The sequence below is a fragment of the Macadamia integrifolia genome, chromosome 11 (assembly GCF_013358625.1).
Source record: "Macadamia integrifolia cultivar HAES 741 chromosome 11, SCU_Mint_v3, whole genome shotgun sequence".
NCBI classification, from domain to species: Eukaryota; Viridiplantae; Streptophyta; class Magnoliopsida; order Proteales; family Proteaceae; genus Macadamia; species Macadamia integrifolia.
Window position 1 is genome coordinate 16,105,061 of NC_056567.1, and position 16,644 is coordinate 16,121,704.

Here is a 16,644-nt window from a genome sequence, read left to right on the forward strand (position 1 = left end):
CATCTGAAACAAAGAACAACTAGCGTGCGTGTAATCTACATAGATGCGACAAACTCTAGGGTTTCGGTACGTTATTCAAGTTGCTCTTCTCTTACTCTGAAGTGGAAGATAGAACCCTCAATACTCGTATGGTTGATTGCTGTCCTTATTTGGGAAACTTGGTTCAAGAATAATAAGCTTGTTAGATCCTAGAAATCTCTGTAATTTGGAATTTGAAAATCAAGATGGGATCTATCAATTTGTATGTTTGCATTTCAAGTTTGTACTTTGGGCATTTTCAATGAGTTTTGGGTTTGGTCGTCAAGCAAGTTTAAGCTTCTATACCCCAAATCATGGTGCTTTGATCTATTGGTTTGCACACTGTGGCTACAACAAAAAGCTAGAAACAAACACCATTTTTTCTCTTGAAAAAGTAAAAAGAAAAAGTGACAAGCACCATCTGCAAGTTTGGGGCCAAGTTTGATACAAGTCTTGGTTCTCCATGGATTGATACAACAGTTGCTTCTCCTTCCTTGCCATGAAAGAGATTGATAATTAATCGTTGATGTTTAATTGAAGTGATTTTTGAAGTTGGTCACCAATTGTTGATTTTGTTATGAGTCAGTTCCAAAAGTAAAGCCTACAATATTTTTGAAGCGATTATCTTAATCTTAAAAATTACAAAATAAAAAAAAATCAATTTCACTTAGAATCAATGAATTGAGAACGAAATTGTTATCAATCAGACCTTAAGAGCTCTCGATTTTGAGCCTCATTTTCCTACTCTAGAGTCTAGATGCGTATCCCCTTTGTGGAAAAATTATGAAAGGCATATAGTTCATTAAGGAGTTTCATTTAACAGAGTGATTTGCTAAGATTATGTGTGGAATATATCTTTTTCTTCATTTATTTACTTAATCTTTTTCATATTCTTAGAATAAGTATACATTATCATCTGATGGTATCAATTCAGCGAATAGGATGGACCCACATTTGGTTAGAAAGGCCCCCGATTGAGTTGGATCATAGAACCATCATTGGAAGATACGGGAAGCTTTGCTGTAAGCTTTTTCCGTCGTTATCCAGCTCATACACAACTCCGATCAAATTAGAAGGACAAGAAAACGAAGAAAAATAGCGTAGAATTTTCGAGCGACGGACCTCCGACTACGGAAGAAATAAGTAAGACGAAACCCAAAAGAATCGAGTCGCCAGGTTTCGTAGATCCGTGAAAGAAAGAACAGAGGAGAAAGCAGAGGATCTGAAAGTCCAGGGAAGTCAGAGCAATGCCTTCCCGAAGAAGAGCTCTTCTGAAGGTTATTATTCTCGGTGACAGCGGGTTAGTAAGCTTTGATATTTTTTTCCCCCCTCCATTTCTAGTTTGATGATCGCTATTTCTAGGGTTTTCCGACGAAGCAGGCGGATCTGTTGGGATCTTACATTAATTAATTGTTAGTTAAATTTCTGGAAGCTCAATTTTGTTCCGCTAGATTTGATTGGTTTAGTCGTGATGCATGGAGGAAAAAATCGAGGACTTTTTTTTGGATGCAGAAATGCTTTGATAAGGCAGAGATTGATGCTACTTCTTCTTCTTCTCCCCCATCAAAATGAAATAAAATAAACTCTCTTTCTCTTTCTCTCTCTCTCTCTCTCTCTCTAGCTTCTTGCTTGTTTTTGAACGAAGTAGCCGTAAGCTGGAATGCTTTTCCTTATGCCTCCGTCTGATTGCAACTTGCAATGGAAATAGATGGAAGGGAAGTGAAATATAATCAAAACTAAAAAGGAAACTTTTGTAATCATTGTTTAGGATGTTGTTTAGTTATCGAAATCGTTCAATTGGTTATTGAATTTTACTTTACTTTACAACCAAATCTCTTTAATTTAAAAAGAAAATAAAGGCTACATATTAGAAGTATGATTATCCAATATGGTAGGGGTTTTAAGTAGCTTACCACAAGTTCCCCTTTTCATTGTTAAACCAAATTTACTTCCCTTCCCTTCCTTTTACATGCAACCAAATAGAGCCTGTGGATTCACTTAGTTACTTTAGTTTTCTGTCTTCAATTGCTTTTTTTTTTTTCATTTCGACAGTTGTTTGTGTATAACTTACTATTATATCAGTTCGTTTGATTGATATTATTTTTTTTGGAATTTGTATTCATGTTATTTGCAGGGTTGGAAAGACCTCCTTGATGAACCAGTATCCTTCAGTCTAACCTGTTGGTCAATGCCGGAAGGCCTTTAAACTTTACTCTTGCTTCCTGGACTAAAAAAATAAGAGAAAGCTTGCATTTCCCTTTTAAATTAACGAGTCAGTATACATATAGAGATTATTTTTTGTTTCTCTTGATGGTTCAATTTTAGATATGTTAATAAGAAGTTCAGCAATCAGTACAAGGCAACCATTGGGGCCGACTTTCTAACAAAGGAAGTGCAGTTTGAAGATAGGCTTTTCACCTTACAGGTTAGTGGTCTAGTGTTGATGAGTTAAATGGCACTGAAACTTTTGAGAATCTTTTGCATGAAAATGTCAAACTCTGACAGATGTGCTTCGTCTGAATCAGGGTATATTTGTTTTTGCATTCTTTATATTTATCTATTTATTTATCAAGGGACAATTGTGCCTTGAATATGGGGCTCCATTCATTGTGTCATTGTTAGTGAACCAATTCAATAGGTGGCCTATTTATGCTTAGACTTCCGATGAAGTAGAGTCCCATCATAGCCTCTTGAATTTCTTGCTGTACTTATTTTGCATATTCTTATATTACTTGGTTGTTTCTTGTACCAAGTGAAGTTTGTGAATCATGCTGAAGGGATTCTGCTAATTTTTTTATTTTATTTTATTTAAGATCACCTAATAGGAGTTTCTCAACTGTCACAATGTTCTATAGGTATATTTTCATTTTGGTTATTAAATATAGTGGGATAGCCCACGTAATACGACAAAGCTTAAGCTATTGAATGGAGGTTGTCTAATGGTATATGAAGACACGTCCAAGGTCCCACATAATCGACATGAGACTATAACTCTATGATTCCCAATATTTCTACACTTCCCCTCATCTGTAGCTTCAATGTACCCTGGTACTACACGTGGACAAGCAACTTAAAGAGAACAACAAACAAGCTTGGACTTTGATACCTTGTTAAATGTAATGGGATAACCCATGAAATACCACTTGGAGTCCAATCAAAAGCTTAAGCTATAAGATTAAGGATGAATTTGAAACCAAAGCCGTTTACCGAAACCAAATCGAGCTGTTTACATCGAAACTGTAAAACTATTTAGTAAATGGTTTGGTTATGGTTTCAAGTTTAAGACCGGTTAGCTAAACGGGTCAGTTCGGTTTTAACCGTTTAAATTACCACCGTGAAAACCGAACCGTTTACACTGTCAAAACCTACCCGTTTAACCCGTATAGTGATTTAATAGAATAAGGGCTTAACTGATATGTTTTCATAACTTTAGAACACTAATGATAAGTTGCGTTCATTAGTAGCTTTGTTTGTATTTCACTTTCTCAATGTAATATTTTCTTTTGCTTAGTTGTTTGGTTGTTTTAACAAAACATGATGGATTAATTTAGGGAAGAATTAAGGACCATAGAGGCTGTCCTACAGTCTATTCAATAATTTACTCTTATTATGTAGTTATGTAGTTAAATCCTTGTTCAATGCCTCATTTAATTTGATACAAGATTGAAGCGTTTATCAACAAAAACAAATTTCAGTAAGCAAGTCCTCTAGTTACTAAAATTAAAAATAGAAACTAGGAAATGAGAAATATTGAAATTAGAAACTAACTAGGTACTGAAATTAGAAACTAATTAACCCCATCAAAACTCAACTAAAAAGGAAACCAATGAAAAAAGGAAACTAACTAGTAATCCCGTACTCAATTTTAGAGTCCCTTTTTTAGACCCATAAAAGTGGCCCAATACACTCCAAACCACATGGACTGAAGGCCCAACACATATACAACCCAACCCTAGGCTTATTCCAAATAAAACAAGCCTATTTTGGTTATTAATCTGCATCAAGAAGGCATTCTCACAAAACGATAAGATGGACCCAATTCACTGTTCATATGAACAATGTTCCATGGATAGTAACTCGTGGTCAGTACCTTTTTCCTGAATTATATTTTGGTCCTCTTCTTCATGCTTTGATCTACATCAATTCACCCCGTCTTAGAAAAAACTCGGAACTCCCCCGAGTTCTTTTGATCAACATCAACTCACCTGTCTTAGAAAACATTCGAACAACCACCATGTTGTGATTAAGGTTAATCTGCAGTCTATGGTAAAACTCAGGTAGTTCTTTGAAGACATAATGTAGTCTAGCGGATGAGGTGCTCATTCCTTAAAGTACTTTGGGGTGGATAACGAATTCCTCGTGCTCAACTGCAGCATCTACAGATGGGTCCATAGGATTGCCCGGTAATATGCCTTCGAACTCTTCAAACTTTGGTGCAACATGGAGCTCTTTTGGTTTGTCTTCCCAGTGGTTCTTGATCAGATTAATTGATGCTTCGACCACCTCTTCAACAGTAGCTTCAACTGTAGGAACATAAGGGGCAGGCTCTTCCTTGGTGACACAAGTTGGGGGAATCTTTTCAACGTTGACCTTGACCTCAGGTTCTTTTGCTTCAAAAGGAGGTCTCTTTTCTTCCAAAGGAGGTCTCTTTTCTTCCAAAGGAGGTGTTATACATGAGTCCAAATGTTGCAACATTCAATGCATTTGTCTGTCCTACTGCCTCAACTGCCTAAGAGCATGATCATGAACCTTTTGGGTGTCGGCCATCTCAGAGAGACTTAATTCTATGCTAGCCTTGGTTGGCTCTGGTACCAAATAATGTAGAAATAGGACAATGTTAACCTATCCAACTGTGAGGATCAATAGGCTGTCCAAATTAACTTTCAAACTTCAAATGCTTCTCAGGAATAGGTTGAATCACAGAAAAATAAAATAGAACAAAAGAATAGACAACAAATAGAGAAGAAGGAAAGATGCGATAGGCTCGGTCTTTCACCCACGGCTTCTCACCGTATTTTGGTCTCTCACCAATGGTATCTCACCATACTCTTTCACAGCCCGAAAAGCAAAAAGCTATGATTCTTTTCATTCATAAAATTGTTGGTAGGACTCTCAATGGTCCATTACATATATAGGTATAACTTACCTAAAATAAAAGATTACAGCAAAGGGAACTTATAACTTATTCCCCAAGAAATTACATAGTCCAACTTGTCTTGACCAAGTAATTGAATAAAAGGAAACAAATTTTAATTAGACTTCTTTGACTAATGACACAAAGCTTGCTGCCCAAGACTAACAAAAATAGAAACTTATTGAAAATAAAACTAAACTATATCAGTAATAAAATCTCCTCTCTTGCTATCTTCAATGGGCCCCGCAAGATATTCTAAAAAGCATTCTCTTACAAGAAAAATATGGACCCAAGTCATTGTTCTCGTGAATGATACCACTGTTCATGTGAATATGTTATATGAACAGTAACTCGTGGACAGTATTTTTTTCCCAAATTCTGTTATGGTCCTCTTCTTCTGCATGCTTTAATCTACATCAGGAAGGGGGGGGGGTTGAGCAACGTGGAGAGAGAAGCTGCTAGAGAAGACAACTATTGACTCACTAGGAGAAGGTAGGCGATTGAGATGGAGACTTCTTGCCATTGGCTGGCCTTGCTTGAGAGCGTACCATTTCTCTTGGTACGCTTCAATGAATTGTACGGTCTCCATGTAAGACCATGGTAGAGGAGCGGTTTTCTACGGTGGAGAAGTGGAGGGTGGTGAGGGTTGAGGGGGCTCATGCGTGAAGGGTTTGTGCTCTGGTGGTGGTGGTGCTCCTTTCGGAGCAGAAGAGGAGGAAGTGATGACCATGGAATTGTGTGATAAAATTTGGGTTTTTACAGGATTCTCTGCTAGATTTTGGCATGTGGTCTTGCTCTATTGTTTCACCTCACCAAACTCCCTCTCCTTATACCCCGTTTGGCAAACATTCTGCAACCCCAGCTTTTTTTCTCTTCTTTTCACGTTTCCCCAGCTCATTGTTTCACTCTCTCTGCCTCTGTCTTACCTCTACATTCTCTCCCCTATTTCCCTCACCCCTTCCCTTCACTGCAGGAAACAAATAAAGAGGCGCTGATGAATAGTAAAGGGAAGTTTGTAGTGGAAGTTGTTGCAGCCCATAACTTAATGCCTAAGGGCCCAAGGATTGGGAAGGCTCATCATTGGCTGTTGTGGAAGTGGAGTTTGAGAATCAGAGAAAGAACCCAAGTGAAGTCCAGAGACTTGAACCCTGTTTGGGACGAGAAGATTGTTTTTAACGCCAATGATGTTGCTGATCTCCCCTATAGAGATTTCTAATTTAATATTTTTTAAAGAGCGAATGTTGTGCAATAGCCGGAATTTTTTTGGGTAAGGTGAGGGTTTCTATTTCTAACATTGTCAAGGGAGGTGAGATCTCCAATCTTCCAGATGATAATGAACCAGAGTTGTTCTCATCTCGCTTTGTGTGGGGACGTCGTGGACTTCTAGCAGAGGAGATGTGATCAGCAACATGCTCTTAGGTGAGGGAGTTGGACTTTGGGAGGATTGGGACGGGTCAGAAAGTGTAAAGAGGGAAGCTCTTATCAATTAAATTTCATCTTCTTCTACAGGCCAACCAAACGAGGTTGGGTGGAAGAATACTAACTTTCCCTCTACTTAATTATCACTGTTGTCCACCCTAAAACATATGAAATCCTGATGCAGTTCGATTGGTTGGACCAGCATGACTGGGTTTGGAAACCCAAAGCACAAAAGGAACTGGCTCAACCCGATTTTTTGGTCTAATAAGGGTTGGTAATTTGGTTGTAGTGTATTTAGTCTTTATGTCTTTTGTTTATCATGTTTTGTTACATAGGAATAGGAGATAGAGAGATAGAATTTGGATGCAAGTTAGTTTCAAGTTTAGAGTCTAGTTAGGAGTCATAGTTTTACAACTTAAATATGGGCATTGCTTGTAACTGATGTATATATTTGAAATATAAAATGCTTGGGTTACATGATTCCCTCTCTCCCCCCTTCAACTCTGAGATTCCATCTCTAATTTCTCACCGTTTCCTTACCAGCCCTCCACCAGACCCACTCCCCCAAAATTTCTCACCCCACCCTCTCCAACAACCAAACATGGCTTGGTGTTAGGGGTGGAAATTGCTAAGGAAACTTAAACACAACTGTTCCATAATTTTTGTTAAGAAAACTTTGTAAACTTTAGGTGATCATTTCTTGGCTGCCAGTGGCTGGCTTTGGCTTCTGATTATCTCTGCAGTTTCTAGTGGCTTTTATGTTTTCTGTTTATATTAGGAGGGACATTGGTCTTCCTTGCCGTGTCCTCCCTTGTTGCTGTTACCTTTTGTGGCTATTCTGATGTCCTCAGAAGCTTTTCTCCTGCATTTTCCCCCCTCTCTCAATCTTCTTCTATTTAAATTCTGTTGCTGATTAAAGAAAAATGTTATGGAGGTTTTTGAGAATATGTTGATACAATAATTTTCACTGAGAGCCCATAAAGTAATTTTTCATCAATAGTTTTCAAAGTGTTAGGGAATTGACATCATGGAAGAAATGTTCATGGATGGAGCTAAAATACAAAACTTTTAATGAGGACGGACAATCGAATTAGTTGAAAATTACGAAGCACTCACCTGAAACAGGAATGGACATTATAACTGTTGTCAATTATGCTATATTTTTTACCTCGTATCAGCCTTCTGTTGGTGCTGGTTACCTTCTTCCTATCATTTGGGCAGGATTCTCCTTTGCAGCCAATTCTCAACTAAAGATCTGTTATCTATCTTCCTATCAGCTACATTCGCTTAGCAAGAAAAAAATAAAAAAATAAAAAAAAATAATAATAATAATAAAAATATATATATATATATATATATATATATTTATCATAGGAAGAAAAGAAAAGAAAGTTTTAAAATGTGAAATTTATTGCATGAGAAGTTCACATCTGATGTTTTGGTGAGAAAGTTTCAAAGCATGGATGAGAAAAATTTGGTAACTTCTTCCATTCTCTTGCCAAAAAAACATAGCCTTCTTCATCTCGTGCAAATAAATATAACTTAATATTTCAGTCTAGTGTTTTTCCCTTTTTTGGGGGGGGTGGGGGAGGTTGGGGGAGAGATGAGGGGAGGATTCTGAGCCCTTGGAGGTGGCCTAAAATCAAGATGGATGTACGTAGTCTAGATGCCTTACTGATGTGGATCCGGGTTCCAAAATTGGAATCTGATTGCTTATGGGCCCACTCAGTTATTAGATGGTTCAATTGTAAATAATAATGGCATATTTGTAAATACATTGGAGTTTACCAAGTGGAATGGCAATCTGGTATATATAGGATAGTTTAAATATACGAGGAAATATTAAAGGGAAAGGGGAGGGGTAGATTTGGAACTAAGAAACAAAATAGGACAATTGGGACTAATAGAAGAAGAGAATGGTATTGATGGAAATTAAGATGAGAGAAAATAAAACCCTCTTAAGAGGTTCTCTTCAACCTCACGACCCAAGACCACAACAGTAGCGGAAGACTAGCAAGCATCAAAGGAGAGAACTTCTCTAAATCTCATTGGTTGAACTGAAATTCCAGGCGAAGGGTCGCACTTCCCAACTCTACCAAACCCTACAAAACAACACCCTGAAGATCAAGGATTATAGCCGCGAGAATTTCTGCGAGTTAGGGCTGGTGGTAGGATAAAGTTCAGTTCTGAAATTGGCTATGGAAACTCACAATTCAGGAGGGATTTCAATCTCAGATTCATACATCTGAATCACCTTAGGGTTTGTTACTTCTAAACCCAAATCTCAAACCAACAGATTTGGGCACAAAGGAGATTGCACCAAACTCGATGGGCTGCTACAGTCGGCTAACAGGGAAACCAAGAGGAAAGCAGAAAAGAAGTATAAGAAGAAGGGTTTGGTAGGTTTGCACCTACCCAGCACCAAAACAACTCAATTCAATTCATTCTTCAAATCATAGCCCAATGAATGAGTTACAAACCTATTTATAAAAAACCCAAATTAAAAGTTCCTAATTAAGCCTAAAACTGAATTAGAAGTAAATCTCCTAATTAGTTACTGAGATCTGATCTAACACAAAACAGAAAACAAATAAAACTCAAATAGGTAATTCCTACTTAGCCTAATATCTACCAAAATAAAAAAAGATTACATAGATTTCCCCAAAATAAAATAAAATCCTAAAATATCCTAGTGAACTGAAAAACTCCAACGAGTCTCGGTCGACATTGCCAGATGGGTCAACTCGCTTCAGCCTCAATTCTCCATCACTTACTGATAGATCTGTTAAAGCTCATGTGGATTCATCTGAACAAGTCAACCATGGTTCTTACCTTGCAATTTGATCCAGCCTAGGTGGAAAAGAAGCAATTCAGACTTCAGACTTATCCTTGAGCTTTTTTCTCTTGCAAATACTCTGGTGTCCAGCCTAGATTTTACTCTTGGTGCTCTTCCTTTAAAGCTTTGTCTTTGACTTCATATAACACTTTGTGTTGAGTTACTGATCGTTTAAATACATTTCTTAGTGTTCACCTTTTAGTATTTACTTATTTAAGAGATACCGAGTAGAACCTTTTAGTCTTCCACTTTTTCTAGCTGTAGTCATCTAAAACTATATAATTTTCTGGGTTTTAGCTTTGTTTCCCATGCTGAAATTTGAAGCTGTACCAACAGTTCTTTAATCAGATTCTAGGACCATAAGTCAAATGAACTATATGAAGAAGTTTTGCAAGTTCTGTAAATCGAAATCTTCAAAGGTTGAATTTTCTCAAGGAAATATTGATGTACCTGGGTTGATGTTTTTGCTTTGGCAGATATGGGATACTGCTGGGCAGGAAAGATTTCAAAGCTTGGGTGTTGCTTTCTACCGTGGTGCAGATTGTTGTGTTCTTGTATATGATGTGAATGTGATGAAGTCATTTGAGAATTTGAACAATTGGAGGGAAGAATTTCTTATTCAGGTATATTATCATTATTGTTTTCATTGTCATCATCATCATCTTCATTGTTGTTGTTGTTGTTGTTGTGATCTTTCTGGGATTGTTAATAGGGGGGATTTTTCTCTGTATAACTGGACTTTTTTTTTCTTTTATTATTGTGGATGGTTATACATCCCAAAAATATGAGAAACAATTAAGAAGTTAGACTTTTGTTTTGGAGATGGATTATGTCTTTGGAAAGAAGAATGTTTGCAGTTGTACCTCGATTGTGATTGGATATGATCAGATAGAGTAACTGTTGCAAACTAGAACCTTCTAAACACTCAACCTCGTCCACCATATATATTCATAAACAAGATGGAGCTGACATGGAAATCTTGCAGGCAAGCCCTTCAGACCCAGAAAATTTCCCATTTATTGTTTTGGGAAACAAGGTTGATGTGGATGGTGGAAACAGCAGAGTGGTAAGTCATTTATTTTCTTGAACTTGTTTCTGAAAGTTTCTCTACTCAATGTCAACCATGTCATTTTCATGCATTTCTCCAGGTTTCAGAGAAAAAGGCTCGAGCTTGGTGTGCCTCAAAGGGGAATATTCCGTATTTTGAGACCTCTGCAAAGGAGGGCCATAATGTGGAGGAAGCTTTTCAATGCATTGCAAAGAATGCCCTGACGAGTGGAGAGGAGGAAGAGATGTAAGTTGAAGCTCATCTATCTTCACATATACAGAGACATATATGCAAATATGTGTGTGTTGTGCCCACCTTCATAAATTTCGACTGAACAATTGGTTTGTTCACTTTGAAATAACTCAAGACAATCCAACTGGATAATTATTGGGCTCAACCACTTGATTTCAAAATTTCAAAAATAACCCGCATGCTCAGTCTGTTTATTTATTGCAGCTATTTTTTTTTTGGGGGGTGGGGTGGTTGTTCTTAATAAACCTGCATCTTCTTTGGCATATGTGAAAGAGAGTAAAATTAAAGTGGCAATTGTACAATGTGTTTATTGAGTTGGTAAGCTGACTGTATAGATGTGTATGTGCCTATTGTATTAGACATAATCATGATAGCTCTTATGAATTATAAGCTGCGATGCAAGGACAACCATAATTTGTTGTCATGCACCAATTCCTATTCACATAGGGAGTTGAGTATATTTGACCATTCATAATAAGCCATTCTAGATTGCTGGGCTCATTAGGGACCATGCATATAATTTCTAAATTGGAGAAATCTATAATTTTGAGGTTCGCTGGAACAAGACTGCCTTTTCTTGAATTTTTTGAACCGAGGCTGTGTGATTGATACTGATGCCAAAATTTTCTATTCTTGCATATGATCGAATCAATGAAAGATACCTGCCAGACACCATTGATGTTGCCAGCGGGAGTCAGCAGAGGTCAACAGCATGCGAGTGCTAGAAATGGTGGTATGATTGTCAGTGAAGTATGTGCCTTGTTCGCTCTCGCTGCTGTCACGTGAGACATAAATGTTATCTATTGGTTTCTTGGATGGTTACCAATTTAATGTCTCCATTCGACTGTAATGTAATGTAATGTTTGTGCAGAAAATAAACCACTCTTTGTGGTTGCTTGGATTTGATTGTTTGATGGCTCTGAGAATTCTTGTTTAGTTTAAAATTCGCCACATTTGGCTGTTATTCGAGTACTTTTTTTTTTCCAAGAAAATGCATATGGAAAACCTGGAGAAACAACATGCATGATTGCCGCCGATTAGAGCTCTGATTCTAATGACCATCGACTAGTCCAATAGAAGCTGAGACAGTGAATAGTTTTATTGAAAATATGTTCACCCCACATTGGGGATCTCGAAAAACGTTTCATTTGCTGGTGGTTCTAAGATCAATGAAGTATCATAGAAAAGTTGTTCGGTTATACTTAGTATTAGAAATTAATTAATTGATTCCACAAGTCTTGATGTTGGTTGGGGTTCTTACTGGATGTAGTTAGACAAATTTAAGAGATTTGTGGAGTGGACGAGTATGGTCTAGCTAAAGGATATTTAGTTGCAACTTGAGTTCATTGACTGGAGTGGTTTGGCCATGTGCAATGAAGACCAGGGGGTTTTCCAGGGATTAAGGGTCAAATATGGTGCCGAGCTTAAGCATATCAAGGGGAAGGAAAAGGGTAGAAGGCCCGAAGGAACTATGCTTATGCTGAAGGCATTAGTCCATGTAATTGTGTGGATATTTGAGAAAGTGCAATGTGACCCGACCCAGCTGCCCAGGATTGTACCCTTGGTCATTGGCACTACTAAATGGACCCAATCAGCGTGCATTGAAAGTGGCCATTCTTGAACTGAGGATGGGCTATGCAATTAGGTTTAGTTGGATCATTGAATCTTGGACAGTTGAGAAATGGTAAGTCTTTAAATTAATTTTGGTAATGATTAATTAGTTCAACGGTTAAATAATGTTGCAATTTGGTGGTCAAGTGGTTGAAAGTCTCTCGACATTCTTAGGGTAAAGCTGCATAATTCTCACTATCGGGACCTTGCATATGTGGGACCTTGTGTATTAGGTACTTATTATTATTATTATTATTATTTTAATGAGTAGTGATTCAGCTGGTGGATTAGATTTGCATTGAAGTAACTAGTTAGTGCATGTCTATAGAAATTGCAATACACTTTGTTAATATTAATCAAAGCTTTCTATCAAGAAAAATGTAAATCGAAGTTAATGACTGGAATGAAAAGAACTGGGGCCAATGCACTTGTTACTGGTTTGGGTGCTCATCACATAACCTATCGCTCAATGCCACCCGCATAGCTTTATTACTGTCAGAGAAGAATGGGGAGGGGAGGTGTCCTTATTAGAGACTGCCCTAAATCAATCCAACTGTTTGGATCGACCTGTCTTTCTCTGGTTCTTCTGGTAAGGTTTAGGTGAAGAGAAGGAAGGCATGCAGGATAATTGGGACTGGAATTAAGTTCTTAAAAGTAATCACAATTAAGGCTTTCTTTGGTTTGATTTCTATTCGTATTTATTTGATTTGTTTCTATTTTTACAAGTGTTTGGTATAATTTATAACACTTATTTCTATTTATAATAAATAAGAATAAATAAAAAATTACAAATTACTCTCAAGCTATTTGTGATTTGTGGCAACAAAACATTTATGTTGATTTTTGCTACCTAAAATGAGCACATGTGCTAAACTACTCAAAATCAATGGTAAATAGGTAACTTCAGTATATTTTATATTTTTCCAATTAAAAAACCCCAAATCCTATCATCTTTCTTGCTTGAAGCTCAAATCTGAAGGTGATAACTGAAACCTTTTTTCTCATTATATAATTTTTCACATTTTATAAATAATAACCAAACGAATACTATTTGTGGACCACAATCCATTAATTTATTGTCACAAAGTATTTCTAAAAAATAGTTAATAAATACAAATAGAAATCATACCAAAGAGAGCCTAAGTTGTCAGTTAGCGCAGTTGTAAGGGCAGTGATTTGTTGTTGCCACATCTTGGTGTTGAATTTTACCTTCACGTGTTTGTGTGTGTGTTTGTGTGTGTGTGTGTGTGCGTGTGTGTGTGTGTGTGTGTGAGAGAGAGAGAGAGAGAGAGAGAGAGAGAGAGAGAGAGAATAGTTGATAGAAGTGAAAAAAAGTTGAAAGAAAGAACGCTACCCACTAACGTGTGTGTCACACTATGAGTGCAAAGACCACGTTGCCCCCCATGTCGAAGATGTTCCCATATGTCTCTCATTGGTCCATGCATTGGTCTGTACCCGTGCTATTAGGGTAACATTGTCTTACTAAAAAAGTTGGGAAAGTGTTTCTTATGGGGGAGCACGGTTCCTATGCATGCATGAGGATCAATGAGAGCGTACAAGAAAGTATCCACAGAAGAGTCATTTTCCCTTTTATAGGGGGTGGACCAATCATTTTGTCCCATGTATATGAGGCCTCATGACTCAACTACTTTCATTCACCATGAAAATGAAATAATCTATTTTTAGCTGGAGTACCAAAGGCTATTATGTGGGGGCGGGGGTGGTTTATGTTTAATCATTCGTAAGGGTAACTTTGATCCAAATATTGGTTTTGCAAGATGGGCATCTATTTTGAAAAAAAGGTTAAAAATGTCTTGTGAAAAAATTTCAACAATCAAAATTACAGGGGTTGTGGCAGGCTTTACGGGGAATCCGAAGGCAGGGGTGGGCACATATAGAGGTATGGATGGATTTGCAAGAGGTGGTGCATCCTTTTATGCTAGAACTACTAAATGATGACTTATTTTATGATATTTTTAACTCGTGATTACTTTTGGATCTGGACATGTATTAAGAAGAAAGTCATGAGGAATGTAGTAGCAATTAGGGGTATCAATCGGTCTTCGTAATGAGAATGAGAGAAACCAAAATATGATTCAATAACGGTGCATTGGTTTCGGCTTTTCTTACACGTTTAGTATCGGTTTGGTTTCTGTTTTACCATGTTAGTATATTCAGAACTATAAAATATTTTTGTCTGTTTCATGAATTTTGGACTGGTACCAGTTTCTTATTGGGTATATCAGTTTAGTATCTTACGGTTTCAATGCAGTAAGATTTGGTTTTGATCTAACAAAATCCTAGTCCAAAACATAATTCAATAAGCCTATATCAATTTTGATTGGTTTGATTTTGCTTGTTCGGACTAGGTTTGATACCCTTAGTAGCAATAGCATAAATGACTTTGGCAAGCTAGGCCTAATCGATTTTCAGATGTGACAATGGATAATGTTAAACTTTTTGTCTGTTTAAGTTCTTTACTTATTAAGAAAAAAAGAGAGGCTCCTTCTAATGCTCGTTTTCTGATATGGGTGTCTAAGGGTTCCCTGGTTTTTCTTTTCAAATCTTCTAATAGGGTGGTTATTTTAAACATTTTGGACCCGTTTGATAACGTTTCTGCCGTTTCTGTTTCAAGAAATGACAGAAACGGAAAACAAGGGTGTTTGATAACCAGTGACTATTTCTGTTGTTTCTGTTTCAAGGTAGCGTTCACCCCAGGTGTCGATTAGCATTGATGTAGGGCCTTCGCTCCAACAGTCGTCGCGGCTGCCACCGGTGTTGGGTACCTGAGGCTGTTGTATGGGGAGGGCTAGGTTTAGAGATTGATGAGATGGTGGCCCCACCGCCACCACTGTTGCTGGCCGAGAAGACGGAGGCGGTGGCGGAGGCGACAATTGCTGATGGTTTTGGTTGTCGGACGACGACTGCGATTTTGGGTGGTATTCATTTTCCTCTTTGTATTCCATCGCTGGTGGAGAATCGGATTTCTCAGAGAAAGCCATAGAGAGATATTATTACGGTGAAGGCTTAAGGGTTTACCTTTGCCGACCGGTGAGGACTGAGGAGGGGTTTTTGGAGGCTGCAAATTGATATCTCAGGGTTAGAGAGGTTCACGAACTGTTGGTGAGCCGCCTTGCCGCCCTTGAGCCCCCTTCCAAAGCAGAGGCATTTGGTGTTCAGGGTTGAAGGAACCCCTGACTTATCAGCAGAAGCCCAAACGTCAACAGTCCGTAAATCATCACGGCATCTGTGTCTTAGACATAGAATGTCTGCTCGTTGTACTCATCTGGCATCACTTGACTCTTCAGTTAAAGGAAGAGCGAAGAGAATTACACAATCAAAGGGGGGAGGGGAAAAGAAGTTAGAAGCATACTTTCTTCTTTGGAGATTATGCTGTTTCAATGGTGGAGGTTATAGAAGAGAGGAGGATGAGGCTCGGAGTGAAAGGGGAAGGAGGAAGATGCCCCTCGATGGTGGATGAGGATTCACATTTTAGCTGCTACTATCTTCCATGGCTTTTTCTTTCAACCGACGTTTTGGGTTTGAGGGATTTTTATCGGGTTTTTAACAATTATGGTGAACCAAAGTCGTTTTTAGAAACCACGAAAGAAGTCATACTTGTTTCGTCAATTGCTTTTCTAGGAACAGAAATTGATATCAATTTTGATTTATGTTTCTAAAAACAAGAGAAACAGAACGACTTTATCAAAGGCTTTTTAGGCTGTTTCTGCTGTTTCTAGGAACAGAAACGACAGAAACAGCAGAAACAAAACGTTATCAAACGGTGCCTTCATCGATCTAGATGAATGATGAAATATGAGAGTGTGCGTAAAAGTGATCTGCATACTGGCATTGTGGGATTTTTCCTCAACCCACCCCCACTCCCCACTCCCCACTCCCCACCCAAAAAGAAAATTAAGATTAAGGCTGTTTTAGATGGTGCGTCAAGTTGACAGTCAACACTTATTATAATTAATCACAACTCGTCAATCTCTTTGCAAGGATTCTCGCGTTCCTCTTTACTTAAAATCTTCATATAACCGATCCCATTAAGTTGAGATAAAATTTTGAATGCTTTTGTTGTTGTTGAACTTTCGATTACTTGGTGGGTATACAGTCACAAAACTAAATTTGCTTAGCCTAACTAACGTGGATGCAGCTAGGGTTTGTCCCGGCAACATTAGAGCCCACATCCCGCACACGAATTCACACATCTAACACAATCTCTCCCAGTGGTACACTCGGAGTACGAACTACCAAAAGTCACCTTAACATGCGCCATTTAGTTCAACTCATCGCTAACGTAAGCCGATCACTGATATATAT

General features: G+C 37.9%; 1 protein-coding gene across 2 annotated transcripts; it reads left to right on the forward strand.

The window, feature by feature from the left end:
* The first annotated feature begins 981 nt into the window (after positions 1 to 981).
* LOC122093934 (ras-related protein RABG3f-like) lies at positions 982 to 11,679 on the forward strand. Of its 2 annotated transcripts, XM_042664492.1 has the most exons (8): positions 982 to 1,318; positions 2,153 to 2,179; positions 2,344 to 2,443; positions 9,884 to 10,030; positions 10,393 to 10,473; positions 10,556 to 10,701; positions 11,366 to 11,457; positions 11,579 to 11,679. In XM_042664492.1, the coding sequence occupies exons 1-7, from the start codon at positions 1,266 to 1,268 to the stop codon at positions 11,430 to 11,432; spliced, it is 621 nt and encodes a 206-aa protein (XP_042520426.1). In that variant the 5' UTR covers positions 982 to 1,265; the 3' UTR covers positions 11,433 to 11,457; positions 11,579 to 11,679. The 2 variants fall into 2 exon arrangements, with proteins under 2 accessions (XP_042520426.1, XP_042520425.1); XM_042664491.1 differs by having other exon boundaries at positions 985 to 1,318; positions 11,366 to 11,679.
* The last annotated feature ends 4,965 nt before the right edge of the window (positions 11,680 to 16,644 follow it).

Bases quoted from the DNA above. Each gene is read 5' to 3' on its own strand.
- LOC122093934 (XM_042664492.1), top strand. From the start codon at position 1,266: ATGCCTTCCCGAAGAAGAGCTCTTCTGAAGGTTATTATTCTCGGTGAC. The intron at 1,319-2,152 runs GTTAGTAAGCTT...TGTTATTTGCAG, and splicing joins ATTATTCTCGGTGACAGCGG to GGTTGGAAAGACCTCCTTGA. The intron at 2,444-9,883 runs GTTAGTGGTCTA...TTGCTTTGGCAG, and splicing joins ATAGGCTTTTCACCTTACAG to ATATGGGATACTGCTGGGCA.